At 41.6% G+C, this 20247-nt stretch overlaps 1 protein-coding gene across 4 annotated transcripts in view; it reads left to right on the top strand.

The window, feature by feature from the left end:
• The window catches only part of ITPR2 (inositol 1,4,5-trisphosphate receptor type 2), a 271134-nt gene that overhangs the window by 179282 nt on the left and 71605 nt on the right, over positions 1 to 20247 (top strand). For all 4 annotated transcript variants that reach the window (XM_087765500.1, XM_087765499.1, XM_087765502.1 and 1 more), the window contains 6 exons: positions 9863 to 9971; positions 11652 to 11839; positions 13163 to 13346; positions 13933 to 14189; positions 15118 to 15318; positions 17279 to 17389. In XM_087765500.1, the coding sequence (XP_087621626.1) occupies positions 9863 to 9971; positions 11652 to 11839; positions 13163 to 13346; positions 13933 to 14189; positions 15118 to 15318; positions 17279 to 17389 (1050 nt within the window). The remainder of the gene's footprint in view (positions 1 to 9862; positions 9972 to 11651; positions 11840 to 13162; positions 13347 to 13932; positions 14190 to 15117; positions 15319 to 17278; positions 17390 to 20247) is intronic.

Genomic DNA, 20247 nt, shown 5'->3' with positions numbered 1-20247 from the left:
GAGTCAAGGCTCTGGGGCTCTCTTCCAAGCTCATGCTTGTGCAACACCGTGTGTGTGGTAGCTGCCTCAGTTGATCCATTTTGGAGATGAGATGATGTCTGTGCCATCTTACATTTCAAGAGCAGGTTGAATCATAATTTACAGGGTTATAAAACTTCCATGCTGGGTATCTTCACAGAAGCCACTTGCACAAAGCTCATCCTTCCCCTACCGTGTTTCGTCTCCAAAGGAAATAAGAGAACAAAATAATGTGAAAATGGGTGAAAAACAACAAAAAACTGCCCTGAAGCAGACACTCAGACCAAGCAGAACAGAAATTTCACTTATAAATGATGAGAAGAAATGTGTAAAGTAGGTGTTTTTCAAACAGCCTTCATAGAAAGCCAGGCTTCTAACCTCATCTATATTTACTACAGGAAAAGTTGGCGTGATGTCTTCATAGATTATGTGAGATGACATATTTTTGTCACCTAGGTTGTTCTCCTAATGTAGACCACGAGATCTTCAAATAGTTTCTGTCTGAGAAGCCACCTAGTCGTGATTTAGTAACTGCCAGCAGTAGAGACTATCACACCTCTTCTTAAGCTGTTCCAATAGCTAAATGCTATCACTGTTCTAGATATTAAAAAAAAAAAATCATAACCCACAAACTAAATAACCCAACTGCCTCTACCTCTTTTCTAGCTGAATTTCTCTGTCTTCAGCTTCTCGCCAGTGTGTCCTACACCTTTATCTTGTAGACTGAAGTCATCCATTATCCGATTTCTCATGTAGATAGTCAGAAACAGAGTTCATGTGGTTCATGTTTAGACTGATAAGCTCAGTAGATTGAAAGCCTTGAATTTCTGATGAGAAGGCATGTTTTATTCTCTAATCACTCTCATGGAGCTTCTCCAAACCTAATCCAATTTGTCAGCCGCCTTCTTGAATTGTGGACACCAACTTGTGATGCAGTATTCCTACAGTATTGTGCCTCTGCATATGCATATTATGCCTATGCATATCTTACTTCTGTAAGATAATCTCACAAATCCCACATAATAGCTCTTCTTATCCTTTCCAGAGTTGTGTGATTTTTGGGAGTTGTCATTCCACTGATTTTTCTCCAAGACCATCCGTTCTTCCCCAGAGTCATGGCCTTCTAGAACAGAGTCCTCCATTTTATGGTGTTTGGCATTTTATTGTTATTACTTCTATAACTAGACGTACAGAGGTTTGGACATAATGAGGCTCATATTGTTTGCTTCTAGTCGGTTTAATAAAAAATGCCAAAATTATTATCAGTGATTTGACCTTATCCCCTTTTCTTCTTGTATCCTTTCTAAACACTGTTAATAATTATTTTCTGTATTCTTCCATTTCATTGAAAAAAAAATAATCAGGCAGACAATAAATATTCCATGAGGTTGCCCATCAGAAGCCCGTACATTCATTTATGATTTCTTGCTTTAAACTGCATGTTGAACTCTGTCAGTCACGTAGCTGTTAAGCCATTTGATAACTATCCTTATGGGGTTACTTAGCAAAAAATTTTGCCTTACAGGATTGTGTCACACCACCAGTGTATCAGACTTTACCAGAGTGATATTTTCATTATTAGCAAAACCAGAAGATAATCTCCAGAAGTTTAAGAAGGTCTATTTTTCTTAAACCCATATTGAGGCAATTATTACAACATGATGCCAGTATTATAACTGCCATCGGTTTACGGTAGCTTCCTTTAATTTTGTAATAATGGAGCCCAAAATCAGCCATTCCTTTGTTTTTCCCAGAATTGATATCAAACTCACTTTGGGTTTGACATCAGTAAAAGGTATAAAAAGTACTCCTGTGTACTTTTTTAAGAGTGTCATTGCACGTTAGATTTCTCCCAGTTCCCTGGGATTTTGTTTCTTTTCCAAACTTTCTGAAAACCTATATTAGTAGACCAGAGATCCCAGGCAGCTCCTCTTTTATACTTGGCTGCAAGTTATTCAGATCTGAAGATTTAACATGCCTAAATTCCATGCATCCTCCTGGACTAATACTGGAATATAATCACAGCATCATCCACTGTAGCATAGAAATATTTGTTGGACAGGGCTGCCTATTCTCTTTTATGACTGATAATCTGCCCATTTCCACTTCATTATTTTAATGTAGAGCTAAAACCAGAAAAGATCACCAGGTCATCTAGTTCAGCCTTCTGAACATCATAAATATCATTCCAATTCCTTAAGAAGTGTGCAAAGTTATATAAGACAGGACAAATAATTTTTGGCAGTGTTATACAGTGAGCTGGTGCTGATGCAGGTATCCACGATAAGCCTTACGTACCTCTCTCAGCCATTGCTTTCCTGTGCAGAACACCCCATCCTTATGTGGAACCAGCCTTTTGCAGGCTCGTGAATGAACCATTGTATTAAGGCATTTAAATCAAGTTTAAAGACCAACTAGTATAATGCAATACGGACTGAGAAAGCATAATTTGTTTGTGTCTACACGTTCCTATTGGAATAATTTTTCCCTATTGGAAACTTCTGTCTGTCAACCCCTAGGTATTTAAAACTGCAACAACAATAACCAGTTGTTGCTTTCTTGTGTCCTCTGTCTTTATCCTAGCTTTTGTTAGAGACAATACAGTGGTATTCATGGGTAACAATAAGACTGTTATGTTTCACTGTGTTTTTTTCAAAGCTATACAATGTTCTAGCCATTATAGAAGGATAGCAGTCAGCTGAGTGATGTTTACATGCCACTTCCATACCCTAATGAGAGCTATAAAAGAAAGTGTATTGTAGCCATCAGGGGAGAGATTGAGCTTGGAAGGTCGGGACTTCTGCCACGTGTAGATACCTAGTCGGGGAGGATAGCACTGTGCTGCCTAGTGTGCTTTTATTTTTGGCCTCTGCTTCAGTAATGTGAGTGTCAGTAATAGTTGCTGTAAACTGCTTATTCATGCTACTGCTGTGATCATTTGCTTTTGGGCAGTATTAATTTTGTGGCTGTACTAAGTTAGGAAACTGTTTACAAGGACATCAATGGCATGGCTGTCTCACTTGCCCTGGCAGCAGTTTCTCTCGTCCACATGATGGGGCTGTTCTTGACTATGTTTTTTGGCATTCCCATAAAAGCATACCCAGACACCTACACTAGCAGGATTGGCACTTTTCCTGGGAGCAGGGTCTTTCCAGCATTTTCTGGCATGGTGCCTCACACAGTTTTCGATAACAGGATGGTCTACATGGCGCCAGGCTTGCTGGCGTCAGATGGGATTCACCTTTCTCAAAGGGGGAAGAGCGTCTTTGCTCACAAGCTAGCGGGGCTCATTGACAGAGCTTTAAACTAGACTTGATGGGGGAGTGGGATAATATCAGGCTTGCCCGTGACAAGCTGTGGGATGACACACCAAGGTTTGAGGGATGGGGTGCTAGCGAGGGCCCTCAGCCTGTTGCTCTGAGACGTGCTGGCTACACTGCAGCACACTTGAAATCTTACGGAGATGAGCCCGGGGCTCCTGAGGTAATCGGAGTCAACAGGGAAACACCAGTGAAATACCTCAAAGGAATTAAAGGGTGTTCCTCTAAGAAGGTGACACAGCTGACAGCCCAGCTGAAGTGCCTCTACACCAATGCATGCAGCATGGGCAACAAACAGGAGTTGGAAGCCACCTTGCTGCTAGAAAGCTATGACGTAGTTGCCATTACTGAAACTTGGTGGGACGAATTGCATGACTGGAGTGCAGCTATTGATGGCTACAGGCTGTTGAGAAGGGACAGGCGAGGAAAGAGGGGTGGAGGTGTTGCCCTCTATGTCAAGAAATGGATAGAGTGTGAAGAGCTGTCTCTGAAGAATAGCGACGAGCAGGTTGAAAGCTTATGGGTAAGAATCAGAGACCGAGGCAACAAAGGGAGCGTTGTGATTGGTGTCTGCTGCAGGCCGCCTCATCAAGGGGAGCCTGTTGACGAAGCCTTCTTACTCCAGCTATAGGAGGCATTGCGCTCACAGACTCTCGTCCTGCTGGGGGACTTCAACCACCCCACATCTGCTGGAGAAGTGGCATGGTGAGCTGTAGGCAATCCAGGAGACTCCTGGAATGCATTAAGGATGACTTCTTAAGCCAGGTAATAGACAGCCCTACCAGAGGGGATGCAATACTGGACCTGATGGTCACCAACGCAAGTGAACTAATCAGTGATGTCAAGATTGGAGGCAGCCTGGGCTGCAGTGATCGTGCACTGGTAGAGTTCACAGTCCTGAGGGATATGGGTCAGGCGAAGAGTAACGTCAGGACCCTGAATTTAACTCCATTCACTACAACTCCTTGGGCCCAGCCATCCAGCCAGTTTTTTACCCAGCAAAGAGTACACCTGTCCAAGCCATGAGCAGCTAGTTTCTGCAGGAGAATGCTCCCCGTCCCTGTCTTCCAGCTCAGAGGGATGGGTACCCTGAGAACAACTGGTCTGGCTATTAAAGACTGAGGCAAAAGCATTAAGTACCTCAGCCTTTTCCTCATCCTTTGTCACTATGTTTCCCCCTGCATCCAATAAAGGATGGAGATTCTCCTTAGCTCTCCTTTTGTTGCTAATGTATTTGTAGAAACATTTTTTCTTGTCTTTTACGGCAGTAGCCAGATTGAGTTCCAGTTGGGCTTTGGCTCTTCTAATTTTCTCCCTGAATAACCTCACAACATCCTTGTCGTCTTCCTGAGTTGCCTGCCCCTTCTTCCAAAGGTCATAAACTCTCCTTTTTTTCCTGAGTTCCAGCCAAAGCTCTCTGTTCAGCCAGGCTGGTCATCTTCCCCACCAGCTCATCTTTCGGCACATGGGGATGGCTTGCTCCTGTCCCTTTAAGATTTCCTTCTTGAAGAATGCCCAGCCTTCCTGGACTCCTTTGCCCTTCAGGACTGCCTCCCAAGGGACTCTGTCAACCAGGCTCCTAAACAGGCCAAAGTCTGCCCTCCAGAAGTCCAAGGTAGCAGTTCTGCCGACCCCCCTCCTTACTTCTCCAAGAATCAAAACCTCTGTCATTTCATGATCCCTATGCCCAAGACGGCCTCCAACTGTCACATCACCCACCAGTCCTTCTCTGTTCGCAAACAAGAGGTCCAATGGGGCACCTTCCCTGGTTGGCTCACTCACCAGCTGTGATCTTTAAGGACACTTTCCATAGAGCGCAAGAGCTCTCGATCCCCAGGTGTAAGAAATCAGGAAAGGAAGACAAGAGACTGGCATGGCTGAGTCGAGACCTGCTGGTCAAACTAAAGGGCAAGAAGGAAATGCATAGGCAGTGGAAGCAGGACAGATTCCTGGGAAGAGTATAGGGATGATGCCTGGTTGCGTAGGCATGGGGTCAGGAAGGCCAAGGCACAGCTGGAGCCAAACTTGGCAAGGGATGCAAAGAATAATAAGAAGGGCTTCTACAGGTATATCAGCCAGAAAAGGAAGGTCAAAGAAAGCGTACCTCACTTGATGAGCAAGACCGGCAAACTGGTAGCAACAGATGAGAAGGCTGAGGTATTCAAGAACTTTTTTGCCTCAGTCTTCACTGGCAATCTCTCTTCCCATACCTCTCGAGTGGATGGACTGCAAGACAGGGACTCGGGGAGCAAAGTTCTTCCCACTGTAAGTCACGATCAGGTTCGAGACCACCTGAGGAACCCGAACATACATAAGTCTATGGGTCCTGATGAGATGCGTCCCACAGTCCTGAGGGGATTGGCTGATATAATTGCCAAGCCACTCTCCATGGTGTTTGAAAAGTCATGGCAGTCAGGTGAAGTCGCCGGGGACTGGAAAAAGGGAGACATTGCAGCTATTTTAAAAAAGGGTAAAAAGGAGGACCCTGGGAACTACTGACCTGTCAGCCTCACCTCTGTGCCTGGGAAGATCATGGAACAGATCCTCCTAGAAGCTATGCTAAGGCACATGGAGGGCAGGGAGGTGATTTGAGACAGCCAGCATGGCCTCGCCAAGGGCAAGTCCTGCCTGACCAACCTAGTGGCCTTCTGTGATGGAGTGACTACATCAGTGGACAAGGGAAGAGCTACAGATGTTGTCTATCTGGACTTCTGTAAGGCCTTTGACACAGTGTGCCACAACATCCTTCCCTCTAAATTGGAGAGATATGGATTTGATGGGTGGAGTGTTCGGTGGATGAGGAATTGGGTGGAAGGTCACATCCAGAGAGTAGTGGTCAACGGCTTAATGTCCAGATGGAGATCAGTAACAAGTGGTGTCCCTCAGGGGCCCATATTGGGACCAGTACTGTTTAATATCTTCATCAATGACATAGTGGGATCAAGTGCACCCTCAGCAAGTTTGCAGATGACACCAAGCTGTGGCACGGTTGACACACCTGAGGGATGGGATGCCATCCAGAGGGACCTGGACAAGCTTGAGAAGTGGGCCTGTGTGAACCTCATGAGGTTCAACAAGGCCAAGTGCAAGGTTCTGCACCTGGGTCGGGGCAACCCCTGGTATCAGTACAGGCTGGGGGATGAAGGGATTGAGAGCAGCCCTGAGGAGAAGGACTGGGGAGTACTGGTGGATGAAAAGCTGGACATGAGTTGACAATGTGCTTTCGCAGCCCAGAAAGCCAACCATATCCTGGGCTGCATCAAAAGAAGCATGGCCAGCAGGTGGAGGGAGGTGATTCTGCCTTTCTACTTTGCTATGGTGAGACCCCACCTGGAGTACTGCATCCAGCTCTGGAGCCCTCAGCATGGACCTGTTGGATTGAGTCCAGAGGAGGGCCACAAAAATGATCAGAGGGATGGAACGTCTCTCCTGTGAGGACAGGCTGAGAGAGTTGAGGTTGTTCAGCCTGGAGAAGAGAAGGCTGTGGGGAGACCTTATTGCAGCCTTTCAGTACTTAAAGGGGGCTTAGAAGAAAGACGAGGGCAAACGTTTTAGCAGGGCCTGTTGCGATAGGACAAGGGGTAATGGTTTTAAACTAAAAGAGGGTAGATTTAGACTAGATGTGAGGAAGAATTTATTTACAATGGGGATGGTGAAACACCGGAACAGGTTGCCCAGAGAGGTGGTAGGTGCCCCATCCTTGGAAACATTCAAGGACAGGCTCTGAGCAACCTGATCTAGTTGAAGATGTCCCTGCCAATTGCCAGGGGGTTGGACTAGATGACCCTGAAAGGTCCCTTCCAACCCAAACTGTTCTGTGATTCTGTCATTCTATGAGTTATGTGCTGGAGGTGACAGGCGTTTCTGATGCATTGCGTGAGCATTTGCACATTTCTCAACTCCAGTTCATGCTGCTGGGCTCTTCTGCTCTTTGTAGTGGCAGCTAATTTCACAAGACTTGGGGAAGTCGTGTGGCTGCCCAGGGTCATCACAAAGGGGATGAAGATCCTGAGCTTGCAAATATGTGGGTTGAGTCTGAGGGCGTTTTTGGCACAGCTGTTAGGCAAAGCAGAAGTTCTACCACATTCTTGCTTTTCAAACACGATGTCCTTGACTTTTGACACTTTAGCTTCTGAGAACTGTAAGTGTTGTCTGGATTCGTGGGAGGTTGAGAGAGGGAGTGAGAGAGAGCAGGAATCCTAATAATTAAGACTTGCTCCTTGGGACAAGAAGTGAAGTCTGTGCCTTAGTTTGGCTATGGGTGGAGCAGGATTCCCCTTTCCATAGCCAGCTGGAGAAGCATCTTCATATCACTGCTCGTCCTGGTGTCTTTGAAGGTAACAAGGCAGGAAGAAGATCTGAGATGTGCCAACAGTTACTCACTTCCAGGCAGTAAGACCCAAGTGCTAGATCATTCAGTTTATTAGTCAAATGCTATTTCATGGTCTTAAACGTTCTTCCTGATAAAATAAAGGCTGTTTTGATTGAACAATAAAGCTTGTGACCATGGGTATTATTCTTAACTATATAGAGAGGGCTTTTGGTGTTTCTTCCTGTGACTGCACTGTTTATATAATTTACCATGGTGCTCTGTTAGTCATCAACAGACTGCATAGATTGCTGGTTGAGGATGTTGCCTCAAGCTGAGTGGTTAATCAAGTGGTATGGCAAATGCCAGCCTTTCTAATTAAAAGATCTTGTCTCAATGCAGTGCCCATTCTGCATCGGGTCCTAGTCTGGAGTTAGGAAGGGTTTCTGCTTTATGATCCTATTTGTGTGATACGATTTTATGATTCTGTGATACATATGCCTGAGAGAGTTTGAAAAGGGACTTTATCCTGGTTTTTAGTCCGTGTTTCTCAGTTCTGGTGGGAACGTTTTCCTCTTCAATAATACGTGTGGCTTCTTCAGGAGATGTGGAAAATGAGGTTCACTTTCCTCTTAAGACACTGGAATGTGGTCACAGCTAGAGATAGGATGCTGAGCAGGAGGAGCTGGTGGTCTTAGCCATCTCAAAATCTCTTATGAGTTTTGTTAGCATACCTTGTCCATGCATGCAGGGTTAAACCCCATCACAAACTAGGCTGGGAAGGAATCTGTCTCTGTGTGAGGTCCTGAGAGACTTCTGGTTCTTTGTCTTCCTCTGGCATAGAGCACGCTGGCTAAAGCTTACCTGGAAAATCCACCTAATAAATTCCCTGCACCACAGACGTGTAGGTGATGCTTTTTATTTTTCTTGCAGTCATTGTATTTATGGCTTTTGATATTTTACTATAGGCCTTGCAGTTGGCTGTTTGAGGGAACTCTGTATAGACTTATCAAATGAAAACATCAAAATACGAGAACTAGGAAAGAACGGTGTTGTCAGGCTACACATACCGAATACTGCATTCTGGCACTTGTTTGAGGTGGACAAGCCCATTGTCCTTGAGGTCCATGAAGCAGTGAAGCCCCACCGTGGCATGTGGTTGCTCTTGGATATATTGCTAAGTTAACAGAGAAGGGGGAATGTGAGTAGTGCTTCTTGAGGTGTTTCTGGGACTTGCTTCCCCACTCCTTGCTGTCTGTGGTGGCCACAGAGATGTTTTGATTGAAAAGTTGACTGGTGCAGGTGCTGGTGAGCCAGTAAGTACTGAAACAGCTTCTGGTGCACGTATTTTTAAGAACTGTTTTTCATTAGAACCAGTAGGTGAGTAAAAGTAAGGAAGAAGTTGTCCCATTTTACTGCCAAGCTGTTGAAATGAACAATTTTTCCCCTTCTGTGGTAATCATCAGAGACCTTGCCATTCTTTTCTCTTTATAAAATCTTAGGTTACACATACACCTAAAGTTGTTGTGTCACCTACTGCCTCTGTAAAGCTGAGTGTTGACTGCAGGTGTTCCCAGGAGACTGAAGGCAAAATAAAAATGCTAAGTAATTGGTACCCCCACTCTTAATTCAGCATGTCTTGTGTTGCAGAACATATGCAAAATGAAAGGGAAGATCTTCAGAGAGCTGCATGCAAATTTTGACTGGTTGTGGTTTTGGAAGTAAAGGAACAAGGAGATACAGAGAATATTTTAATATTTCATGTGATTCTTTCAGATGATCAGCTGGATTATCTGAGATCAGAGAAAAGGGAGTGATACTACTCAGCTGCAGAAAATAGGAAGAAAGTACTGCCATGGCAGGGCACAGACACACTGGCTGCAGAGCTTTGGCTCTTTGTAGAATTTGTTTCAGTATACAAAACTTACAGATAGCCAGTAAAAATTATTGAGGTGGAGGTATTTGATTTGTAATCAATAAGTTTAAAAGAAACTTCAAAGAAAGTTTATACAACAGTATTTTAGAATTCTTCCCATGAGATCTGTTCGATAAGACCATTAGATGTTTGTTTTCTGGACAACTTTACTATTTGTATGCTTACTGATTATAATGGAAAGACCTAATAAATTATGTATCTGTGTTAAACAGTTTACTTTTCAAACAAAGGAAATTGGCCATGACTCTAATTTCTTCTATTTTTATCTTTCTCTTAAAGGGCAACACTTTAAGGAAAATACTCCTATATCGCTACTTTAAAGGAGAATATGGAAGTGGTATGAATGGGCCTCTGTCTGCCAGCTACAGCAAAACTGCACAAGTGGGAGGTAAATCAACACAGATCATTTAAAGAGAACAAAATTAGCAGCACCATTTTTTCTAATAGGCACACTGGAAGTGCTCCAGGGATTCAGTTGGTAAATAAGTCAAACATGTTCTGTAACCAGTTAGAAGAGAGGTAGTATCAGACTTGTCCTATTTTTAAGTTGCACGCACTTGTCTCAGATGGCTGGTGTGCATTTGGCGGTACTGAAGTAGGGACTTTCTCCGTGTCCCCCAGTAAATCATTCAGCTCAGTTCCAATTGGTAACACCATTTTCATTTGCCAGTAAATCCACATCTAGAAATTCAGCAAAGTACAAAACATTTGAACAAAGATGTTGCTGTTTCTTGAAACTAAAAAAGTTTTTGAAATTCCAGGTCCTTTATTGATATATGAAAAAAAATAAGATAATAAGGAAAAGCCTCTCACAAAGATACTGATTAGGCAATGAAACAAATTTCCCCAAGAGGCTGCAGAATGTGTCAGTTCTTGTTACAACTTTACCGGACAAGACTCTGACGAACTTTCTCTAACTGCTGTGAGCAGGAAGGTTGAGTAGATGATCTCTGTAGGTCCCTTATAACCTAATCTTTTGTATGATTCTGTTACAGAAGGCACGGGGAGTTACGGTAGGGTGGTTTCTAAGAAAACCCAAAATAGTGTATGTCATAGGAAATGAGGCAGAAGCTAGATACAGAGCCAGGTCAAAATACTTGCCATTGCATTTTCAGCATATATTAAAGGTGCACCCAGGTTTGTGGGCGCTTCCAAGTGTTACTCAATTGATCCTCCTTGACTGTTTCAGTGTAGGCACTGGAAATGTTTACAGTCTTAATATCCTGTACACCAAATTTTGCTCCCTAACAGGAGAGTAAAAATTTACTATTTTTTTAGTTGTCTCTCTGAAAAGGGTATATGTGTCTATGGCTTCATCACAAATAAAGTCTGAACCATTTTAATCAGTTTAATCAAAGCAGTACTGACTGATTAAAGCAGTACTATATTTTTCCTAATGAAGTAGATGCAGTTACGTCTGTATAAAAGTAAGTATAGCAGGAAGAATGATAATCTGTGATAATAAAAGATGGTTGATTTAATGAGCTAATACAATTTAACAAAATTCCTTAAACCCACGCCTTTAATTTGGATTAACTCAAGTCTCTGTTCTTAAAGAACGTCATCGTGATGTTAATGGTCTGGGAGTTACATGGGCAAAAGCATTTAGCTAGAAGGTCATACCCATAACCAGAGTGGATTTACCAGTACGCAGTCTTTGTATAGATTAGGCCTGAGATTGAAAAGCAGATTTAAAAGTGGTCTCAGAGCACTGACCGTACACACAGTTTAGCGTATGCAGCAGTGGAATTAAAAAAGGGGTTCGGTGGACAAATCAGTGTCGTTTCCAACTTTATTCTTTATTCTTTATTTTATCTTTATTGTCTGAATATCATGACAGAACAGTGGTTCGGGGTTTTGTTTTATTTCTTATTCTTAGAGCCCCACATTGCAGTTCCACGCAGAAATCTTGTTTGTATCAAGGGGAATTTTGCCTCAAACAGAATTTCAAAATGAAATTTATTACATTGCTACTGTGTGCATAAGACAAATTATTATTACTAATAGATTAATTTTCATATAAGTACGTGAAACAAACATGAATGGTATGTATTTGTCTAATTTGCAGGTGGATTTTCAGGACAAGAGTCAGATAAGTCTGGGGTAACCATGTTTGATATTCAGTGCCTTCTGGATAAAGAAGGTGCATCAGAACTAGTCATAGATGTTATAGTAAACACCAAAAATGACAGAATTTTCTCAGAAGGCATTTTGCTTGGTATTGCATTGCTTGAAGGTGGAAATACGCAAACACAGGTACTTATTTCCTTTACTTATTCACATACTGATTTTCAAATGCATATAGTCTGGAGACAATTAAAAAGAACCTTTTTGCTGTGAGTTCTGTGAAAAGTTTATCACTATAATATGTATCGCTCTAATACAAATGTAAATACACCCTGTTATTATAAAATATCTCATAGTGTAGACTCTTCAATAGAAGACAACATTTTTCAACTGTCCCTTTCAGTGTAGCACAGTGCTTCTTTTAATCTGGTCTTGGCCATATGAGCATTATCTCCAGTTATTTCATATCTCTCTTTGTAAAATTAAAAATTACAATACTTTCAAGTTTATAATAAAATAAAATTAAGTTATTTTCTGGAAATGTTTAGGGACATTTATCGAAATCTTTAAAGAGAGAAAAGCTGGCCATTTGAGAAGACCAGTATCCCAGTCAATACAAAATAACTGCTTTAAACTACAGATTCTAGTTTTTGTGAATGATATCTCTCTCACCCAACTTTAGCCAAATAAGATGATTCTTTATTCTTACTCTATGATCAGCAAAGTTATCATAAGAAAGGGCAGATGGTATGAATTACTCCCTGCATTTGCCCGTATCTCATCATTGCCTGTGAAGGGAGCCTAAATAACCAAATTAGACCTCATTGCAAGACAACAAAAGTTAAATGAGAGGAATCCCATCCTGTATCTTTATTCTGTAAAAAAAGCTAGTATGATCTGTGACCCTTAGAGAGTATCCAGAAAAAATTAAAGTGAGATTTTGTTGCAGCTTTCTGAAATGAATTGTTAGGGGCTGTAAAAGGCTTTTACTTTAAGATAGTCTATAAACTGTTGAAAATGGTACTCAGCCTGCTTGACAATAATATTAAGGGACTGGACTTAATAAGCTAAAATATTAATTCCAATTTTGTGTGAAGCACAAAAAATATATATAATCTAAGCTATAATATTACACATTAGATGTTTCATGCTTCTTGTTGTTACATAGTAAGAATTACTTTTCACTGTTATTTGTAGATGGACTATTATAACTCTAGAATGCCTGGAGAAATGGAGAGTGTCACAAAGTAATTTAACTTCAAGTGTAATATTGTGACATTTTAAAGATTGCAAATAGCAGTGTTCACCATTTTATCCAAATTTTTAAATGTTATCATCGATCTTTCTTACCAGCCTTGTATATCACTTTGTGAAAGAACTGGTCAGGCAGTGGCCAACATTTTTTCTGTGTAAGTGAAGTAATTACTCACCATTTGTTTCACAAAAAAATAGTGTATTTTTGTATTTCTTTTTCCTTCGAAGATTGATATTTAAAGAATATATTTTTTGCAGTATTCGACTTACCAGCAACTGAAGGAGCAAAAAAAGTCAGAAAAATTCTTTAAAGTCCTGTATGACCACATGAAAGCTGCTCAGCAGGAGATACGATCGACAGTGACAGTGAACACTATTGATCTGGGGAGCAAAAAGAAAGATGATGATAGTGACCTAACCATATCTGTTCCCAAAAAGAGAGGTAAGGAGGCACCCACGTAAAAGAGGCATTATATTCAAACCGCATGTACTGCACCACTGATAGTATGCTGCACTGATCAATAAGCTTTAATATTAATCATTGCTAATTCGCATCTTTTGCCTGTTTTTCTCTTAATTATAGGCCATCTCTTAAGCTGGTTACAAGGAATTAGCTTTGATGAAATCAGTGAAGCTATGCCAGTTTACACCAGTAGAAGATATAGAACCATATTTTTAGAGAAGCAGAAGTAGAGGCTGCTGCTAATGGGGCTATTTCACAAGAGCAAGTGCAGGAACTGATTTCCCACCCTGTGGTCCTTCCATTGTTCTCATCGTTTATTGTATATGGGAGAGAAATAGTAGGGCTTTTTGTTTTAATGTTCTGTTTCAGTCTGGTTTGTGGTTTATTTGGAACACGTTATCCCTGCATGAATGTTGCTTTGATATTCTTTATAAGTTGCCTAGAGGTCTTCGAAAAGTTAGGCACCAACAAAGAAAAAGTTGCATTCATTATTATTGTTTTGTTATTGTTTAATCAAATGAGGAGAAAGAGTTTAAAAAATGAAGGAAAATTATCTTCTTTTCAGTAAAGGATTCAACCCTGCATCTGAAAGAGGGTATGAAAGGACAGTTAACAGAAGCATCTTCTGCAACGTCCAAGGCTTACTCTGTGTATAGAAGAGAAATGGACCCAGAAATAGATCTTATGGGCTCAGGAACAGATGCTGCAAATGCAGAAGAGAAGTCCACAGAAGAAGCAATCATGAGCCCTGCCATTGCAATCATGCAGCCAATATTGAGATTTCTTCAGCTGTTGTGCGAGAACCACAACCGAGAGCTCCAGGTAAAGTGTTTTTGAGCTGAGCTCCAAAAGAAGTATTACAGGAGCTGGAACTTCATAAGGCAAGAAAAACACGCCTGTGCCTGGCTCCTGTTACAGAATAGGAGTGTCTAAAATGTTGTTGTTCTTTTGGTCCAAGGGATAAAATAACCCTTTTCAAGAACCACTTGCGTGCTCTGGTTGAGCTCATGTTTATGTCCTCAGACCTGCTTGGGGACTGCAGCATAGGCACATGGAATTGAGAAGTGTCTAAATGTCCCTGTTAGTACGGTTTCTGTGCACAAATGGTGGATCACTTACCACAGGCTTGAAGACCACAGGAAGTTTCTGGGCAAAGTACGGGTACTGCTCTTTTTCCTAGGTGTTACGATTGAAGGCTTTAAGATGCTACGTGTGTCCCTGCTGTCAGTTCCTCTGGTAGAAATTACTGTCCCCATAGCAACCTTTGCAAAATGAATTTTCTGCAGATACACCTCCGTGCTGTGTCCAGCAGCCTCCCTTAAAGCAGTGCTGGGGGTGGTTTGAGCTAAGCTACCGTTCTGCACTGACACCGCCAAGGAGCAGTCGTAATGTGCCGCCATACCTGCTCAGCCGTGGGGCAACATGCTTCCAAGAGAAGGGTTGTGATAGATGGGGGCAGGTATGCAGAACATATATAAGACATTTAAGGCCAGTGCAGATGTTTGCAAAGTTCAGTTTCCTATGCCCTCTTTCTCTGCTGATTTAATCAGATAATGGTTCTCAACTGCTGCACTAAGGCATAATACATTTTCTACAGTGTGGTCTACTTCAGTACCTAAGGTACAGTGGTCATATGGTTGTAAATTGTTCCCTTTAACATTTTAATGAAAAAGACTCTGTGTTTGACTTGACTCTAACTCTCTTGGGATTTGTTGGGGTTTTTTTGGTGTTCCTTTTCTCCATCCACCAGAATTTTTTAAGACATCAGAACAACAAAACAAATTACAACCTTGTTTGTGAGACCCTTCAGTTTTTGGACTGTATCTGTGGAAGCACAACAGGCGGACTGGGCCTACTGGGGCTTTACATCAACGAGAGGAATGTGGCTCTTGTGAACCAGACACTGGAAAGCTTGACTGAATATTGCCAAGGTCCATGCCATGAAAATCAGGTAGGGCTCAAATAACTTTGGGATGCAGAAGAATATACCTGAATGTATGGTGTCTGTGTGCTTATCATAAACCTTTTGGTGTTCTTCATAACATAAATTCACTTGTAGTTGCTATGACTAGGCTTAACACGTTACAAGCTTTCATAAGGCCTGAGCAATCCTTTTAAGTCATAATTCAATGTAGTCTCTTCCTGTAGTATGTCTGCTTACATGGAGGGTTCCCAGTCCTTTCGGAGAGAGTTTAATGTCTTATGTCAGTGGGTCCATGTCTTAAACCTCACTTTGTGAGACTGGATTTTGAGTCACAGTTGTGGAAGTACATTGCATACATAATCTTATTTTCTTCATTTTCATACATTTTGCCTTTGCTGGCGTTTATATAGGTTGCTAACATTTACTTTCCTTAATTCACGTAACTGCCACAACGCTTAACTTACTATCCTGCTATACAACCTATCAGCATCTTTAATTATGATATTAGTAGTGAAATGGATAAGACTAAAGATCATGCTTCTAATCTTCTGTGCCTTGCTTGATGCAGTCTTTAAGTCACATAGCTGTGACTTTTGGTAGATGTCTCTTTAGTGCCGTGCTGAGGCAGTATAGAAAGGTAAAGAATGTAGTTGCATGCTGCTATATTTGATCTGAAGAGAACTCCAGTATTGTTGTCACAGTGGATGAAATTTCAGAATTTTTACTATGGATTAGCAATGGGAAAATTGCGGTGGGCGAAATTACAGAGGCAATCTATTCTTGATACTGGAAATAGCTAAAGAAATACATGCAGTATTAATGCTACTTCATTATCGTGCACAAATGAAGTGCAAAGTGCTTCTATTGCCATTACTGTAATCAACAGCCTTTACTTAGTACTTTAAAAACAAACAAACAAAAATCCTCTAGTGGACTAAATTTTAAACAGTGATATTTGATTCAGTAATGGATGGGAAAAACATCTGAAAAAAAAAGTAATTACAGGACTGGAGATGAAAAAAAACCAAACCCTATGTTTCAAGTTAAGTTGTTCTCCAACAAGTTTACTTGAGTAACACTGATAATGGAAGGGAACGATTAGTTACACTTGATTGCTTAGACCTACCAGCTGGGAAGTCACTCAGGATTTGAGTTGTGCTTGTTTACACCAACTGCAAGTCTGATTCAGTGTATTTCAGAGGCAAATGCTCCACACTGTTGTTTTCATTTTTTCCCCTCTCTCTGTCTTTCTGGAAAACTTTTCCTATCCAATTGTCCTAGAAACCTGTTAGAAAAAAATACCATAGGCTTTTGTATAACTGACACTTATGTACAAGGCTTAGAAGGTCTGGGACTCCCACTGTAAAAGCATTTGGGAAGTACCGTTGGTCATAATTACAGTTTTGAATTCCATGTCCAGAAATGTCCTTCTGTGCAGGACATGTCCAGATGCATGTAGAAAACCTTAATCTTTTCAAACAGTTCATGCTATAACAGCAATATTAATTCTGGTTGCCGAATGCAAATGAAGAATTTGAGTGTGCAGATTTGATTGCGCCTACATTCAGGCATGTCTTCTACGTCTCTGCATGTGTGTTCAGCTGAATCTGGCAGTGCTGCTGTGGGCTGCTGTCTCTAACTTGTACTGCTTGGTGCCAAGTCCTGCGTGATTCACTGCAAGCGTATTTTAGCTTGCACCACCTTTTTTCCATCTGTGTACTTCACTACTGGCAGTGTTGGGGTTAGTTCTGTACTACACAAGTCTCCCCCAGCACCTCTTGTGGCACATTTTCAGGCTCCTCTGCTTTGGCTGGGAGGTTCATTGCTGTTACAAGGTCTTTCAAGTTCTGGGTCCTTCTTTTGGAAATTTGCTGATGTGCACATTCTCTCCCTCCCGCCTGCCCTCCCTCCCTCCACCTATCCCGTCTCCCTCTTTCCCCACCCCCTTCCATCCCCCTCCCCCCGACTCCCTTCTCTTGTTTTGCAGACTTGCATAGCCACCCATGAATCTAATGGGATTGATATTATAATTGCACTCATCTTGAATGACATAAACCCTCTTGGCAAATACTGTATGGACTTGGTGCTTCAGCTAAAGGTACAGTAAATGTAAATTTGTTTATTTAAATTTGAGTAATAATAGAAGACACACCTATGCAAGAACTCTAGGCAACCTGACATTTACTTAATCTTACCATAGCATAATATACTCAGCAGCCTTTGAAAACAAACATTGCAAATGAATTCAGCTCAGCTTCTGAGTCCTTATCAGGGCCTCTACCAGGGGCCTTTTGACCCACTGTTGTGTTTGGGAGTGTGCCCTCAGCTTTTTTTTTAAAAAATCCTATCAAACAGACACGATCTAGCTAGCATGAAGAGTCTGTGTTGCGGGCATAAAATCTCACAGGACTGACAAATAGCAACGCTACAGACATGTAAGAAGTCCAGCATTCTCTGTTTATATGGAACTCTTAAAAAATTACTTGAGAAGGAGATGTTGTGAAAAAAGAATAATATGTCAGATGACCTGTAATGTCAAATAAAGTTGAAAACAAGATTAAAGTAAATTGTATTTTATTTCCCTCCTCAGTGTCCTCTGAGGGGGAGGACAAAGTGTAGAGTGGGAGGGCTTGTAATTTTGTTTTGTATTCTCTGGAGAGCCGGATAGGCTTGTAGATAAGTTTCTCTGGTCTGTGTGCCATTGCATGCAGAGGGGAGCTCTGCAGCTATAGTGCGTGCCAAGTAGGGTAGAACTTGTCCAGGAGGAGCCTTGGGTTATTGCCTTTCCTTGCCTTCCAAATGAAGTATTTGCATTGCAGATGGCCTGTTTCCTCCCCAAACGCAGCAAATACTTTGTGGTAGCTGCATTGTGTCACATTGGCAACATTATGGATGTCTAATAAAATAATTAATATAGCTATATATCATGTACAATGAAACATTGAATCAACAGTGCTTTACACATGATTTTAATAACTGTAATTAGATTTTTGAATGCCATTGTAATTCAGGCCCCCCTCAAGCAAAACACTTAAGCAGACATTTAACTTTGAACATGCAGACAGTTCTTTTGAAGTCCAAATTTCAGTCCCTGTAAAGACCTAGCTACAGTAACTCCAGTGCCATTTTGATTTGCCATTATCATGAAGCTGGCAAATGTTTGTAGAACATCTTTTCTATGTAATAACCAAAACTGGAGTTTAGTGACATTGCTGCAAGGACCAGTTTGGCCCTGTTCATAGGAGACTATATATGCCTTACTCTTACTTAAATAGCAAAAATTGTGATGAATGATACCAGAGGTTCAAACTGTGGAAATTATTCTGATTTTACAGAGTCACAGAGTCATTTGGGTTAGAAGGGACATCTTGAGATCATCTTGTCCAACCTCTCTGCTCAAGCAGGGTCAGCTAGAGCAGGTTGCCCAGGACTGTGTCCAGTTGAATATCTCCACAGATGGAGACTTGGCAACCTATTCCAGTGTTTAATCACTCTCACAGTAAAAAAGTGTTTTCCTGTGCTCAGATGGAATTTCACGTGTGTTTTAATTTGTGTCCGTTGCCTCTTGTCCTCTCACTGGGCACTAGAGAGGAGTCTGGCTCCCTCTTCATTCCCTCCCATCAGGTATTTATACGCATTGATAAGATCCTCCTTCTCCAGGCAGAACAGTCCTAGCTCTCAGATGCTCCTTACATGAAAAATGCTCTATTCCCTTAATCATCTTTGTGGCTTTTTGCTGGACTCATTCCAGTAAGTCCGTATCTTTCTCATACTGGGGAGCCCAGAACTGGACACAGTGCTGGGACAGATGTGATGTCAAGAATCAGATCCAAATTAAGAAGTCACTGGTTTTTATTTTGAGTGGCAACACGTCCAAATAATATAGCACTGAGTTGACCAAGTAATGTTTAACATCGACAATCTGTCAGTGTTCATAGGCAACTCTGAAGTTGTAAATAGATATATTTTGCAGTGAAAATACAGAATGCGAAGTATATAGGCCCACACACTTACACATACACACAAGCTCAGGCACTGTTTTCAGGGAACATTATATGTTGAACTCATACCCCCCAACCAAAGCAAAGGCAATGCTGAATTCTATTTTTCCATGCCATCTTAATTTAGCTTGTTTTGCACATAGTTTGTGATGTGGTATTTAATTACATCTTCGTGGATTATATTTTCCACTGGACTCCCAAATCATTTAGTGAGCAGGGTAGACAGTGTTCATTAAGTGCACAGATGGCCAATGTTCTGTTCTGCCTCTTGTTATTTTGAGTATGACCCCCTGGCCTTCCTTACTGACTAGAATTTAAGCCGTGGCACACAGTATGACCTCAATATCTGCCACTCTTTATAGTGGCAGAATGAAGAGATGTTATCAGTCTAAGTGTAGAGAGAGTCTAATACAAGTGTCTTTTTGGCTTTTGTCATAGCACCTTACTCCACTGTATCTAGTTGCTTGACATATTAATTTATTTTTCAAAAATTCTTATGAGGAGATGAGATGGGAACCCAGGTAAAGAGAAATGAAGGGCAGAAGTACTTTGCGCTGTCCTGTTTGTAGCACCTGGGAACTGACATTTCACAGTACTAACATGTTATGAAGAGCTTTATACTGTATGTTCCAAGTAATGGACCTCTTTTTCCTCATTGATATCTGGGAATGGAAGTCACATCCTAGGGTCTCAAAGCATGCAGAAAATGAAGAACAAGTAGTCAAATGAGCATCTCAACATCAGGTGCAAGTGATCAGAGAGAAAAAAAACTGGAGGATGTGCCTGCCTGCTGTAATTCTAGGCTATGGCATGCTACTTTTGCTGAGTCAGTAGCAAGAAGTTGGCTGTTGATGGCACAAAGTCCTACCCACCCTCTACCTTTTCTCACTGCAGCAGGCTTCTCTCCATCCCCAGTGTTGTCTGCACTGGGGATTGGCTTCAAAGTCCTCCTCAC

Source organism: Nipponia nippon, unplaced genomic scaffold (assembly GCF_047370975.1).
Source record: "Nipponia nippon isolate SJK-2023a ecotype South Korea unplaced genomic scaffold, ASM4737097v1 scaffold_3, whole genome shotgun sequence".
Classification (NCBI taxonomy): Eukaryota; Metazoa; Chordata; class Aves; order Pelecaniformes; family Threskiornithidae; genus Nipponia; species Nipponia nippon.
The sequence above is the reverse complement of the archived record's forward strand: the minus strand, read 5'-3'. Positions and strand labels throughout refer to the sequence as shown.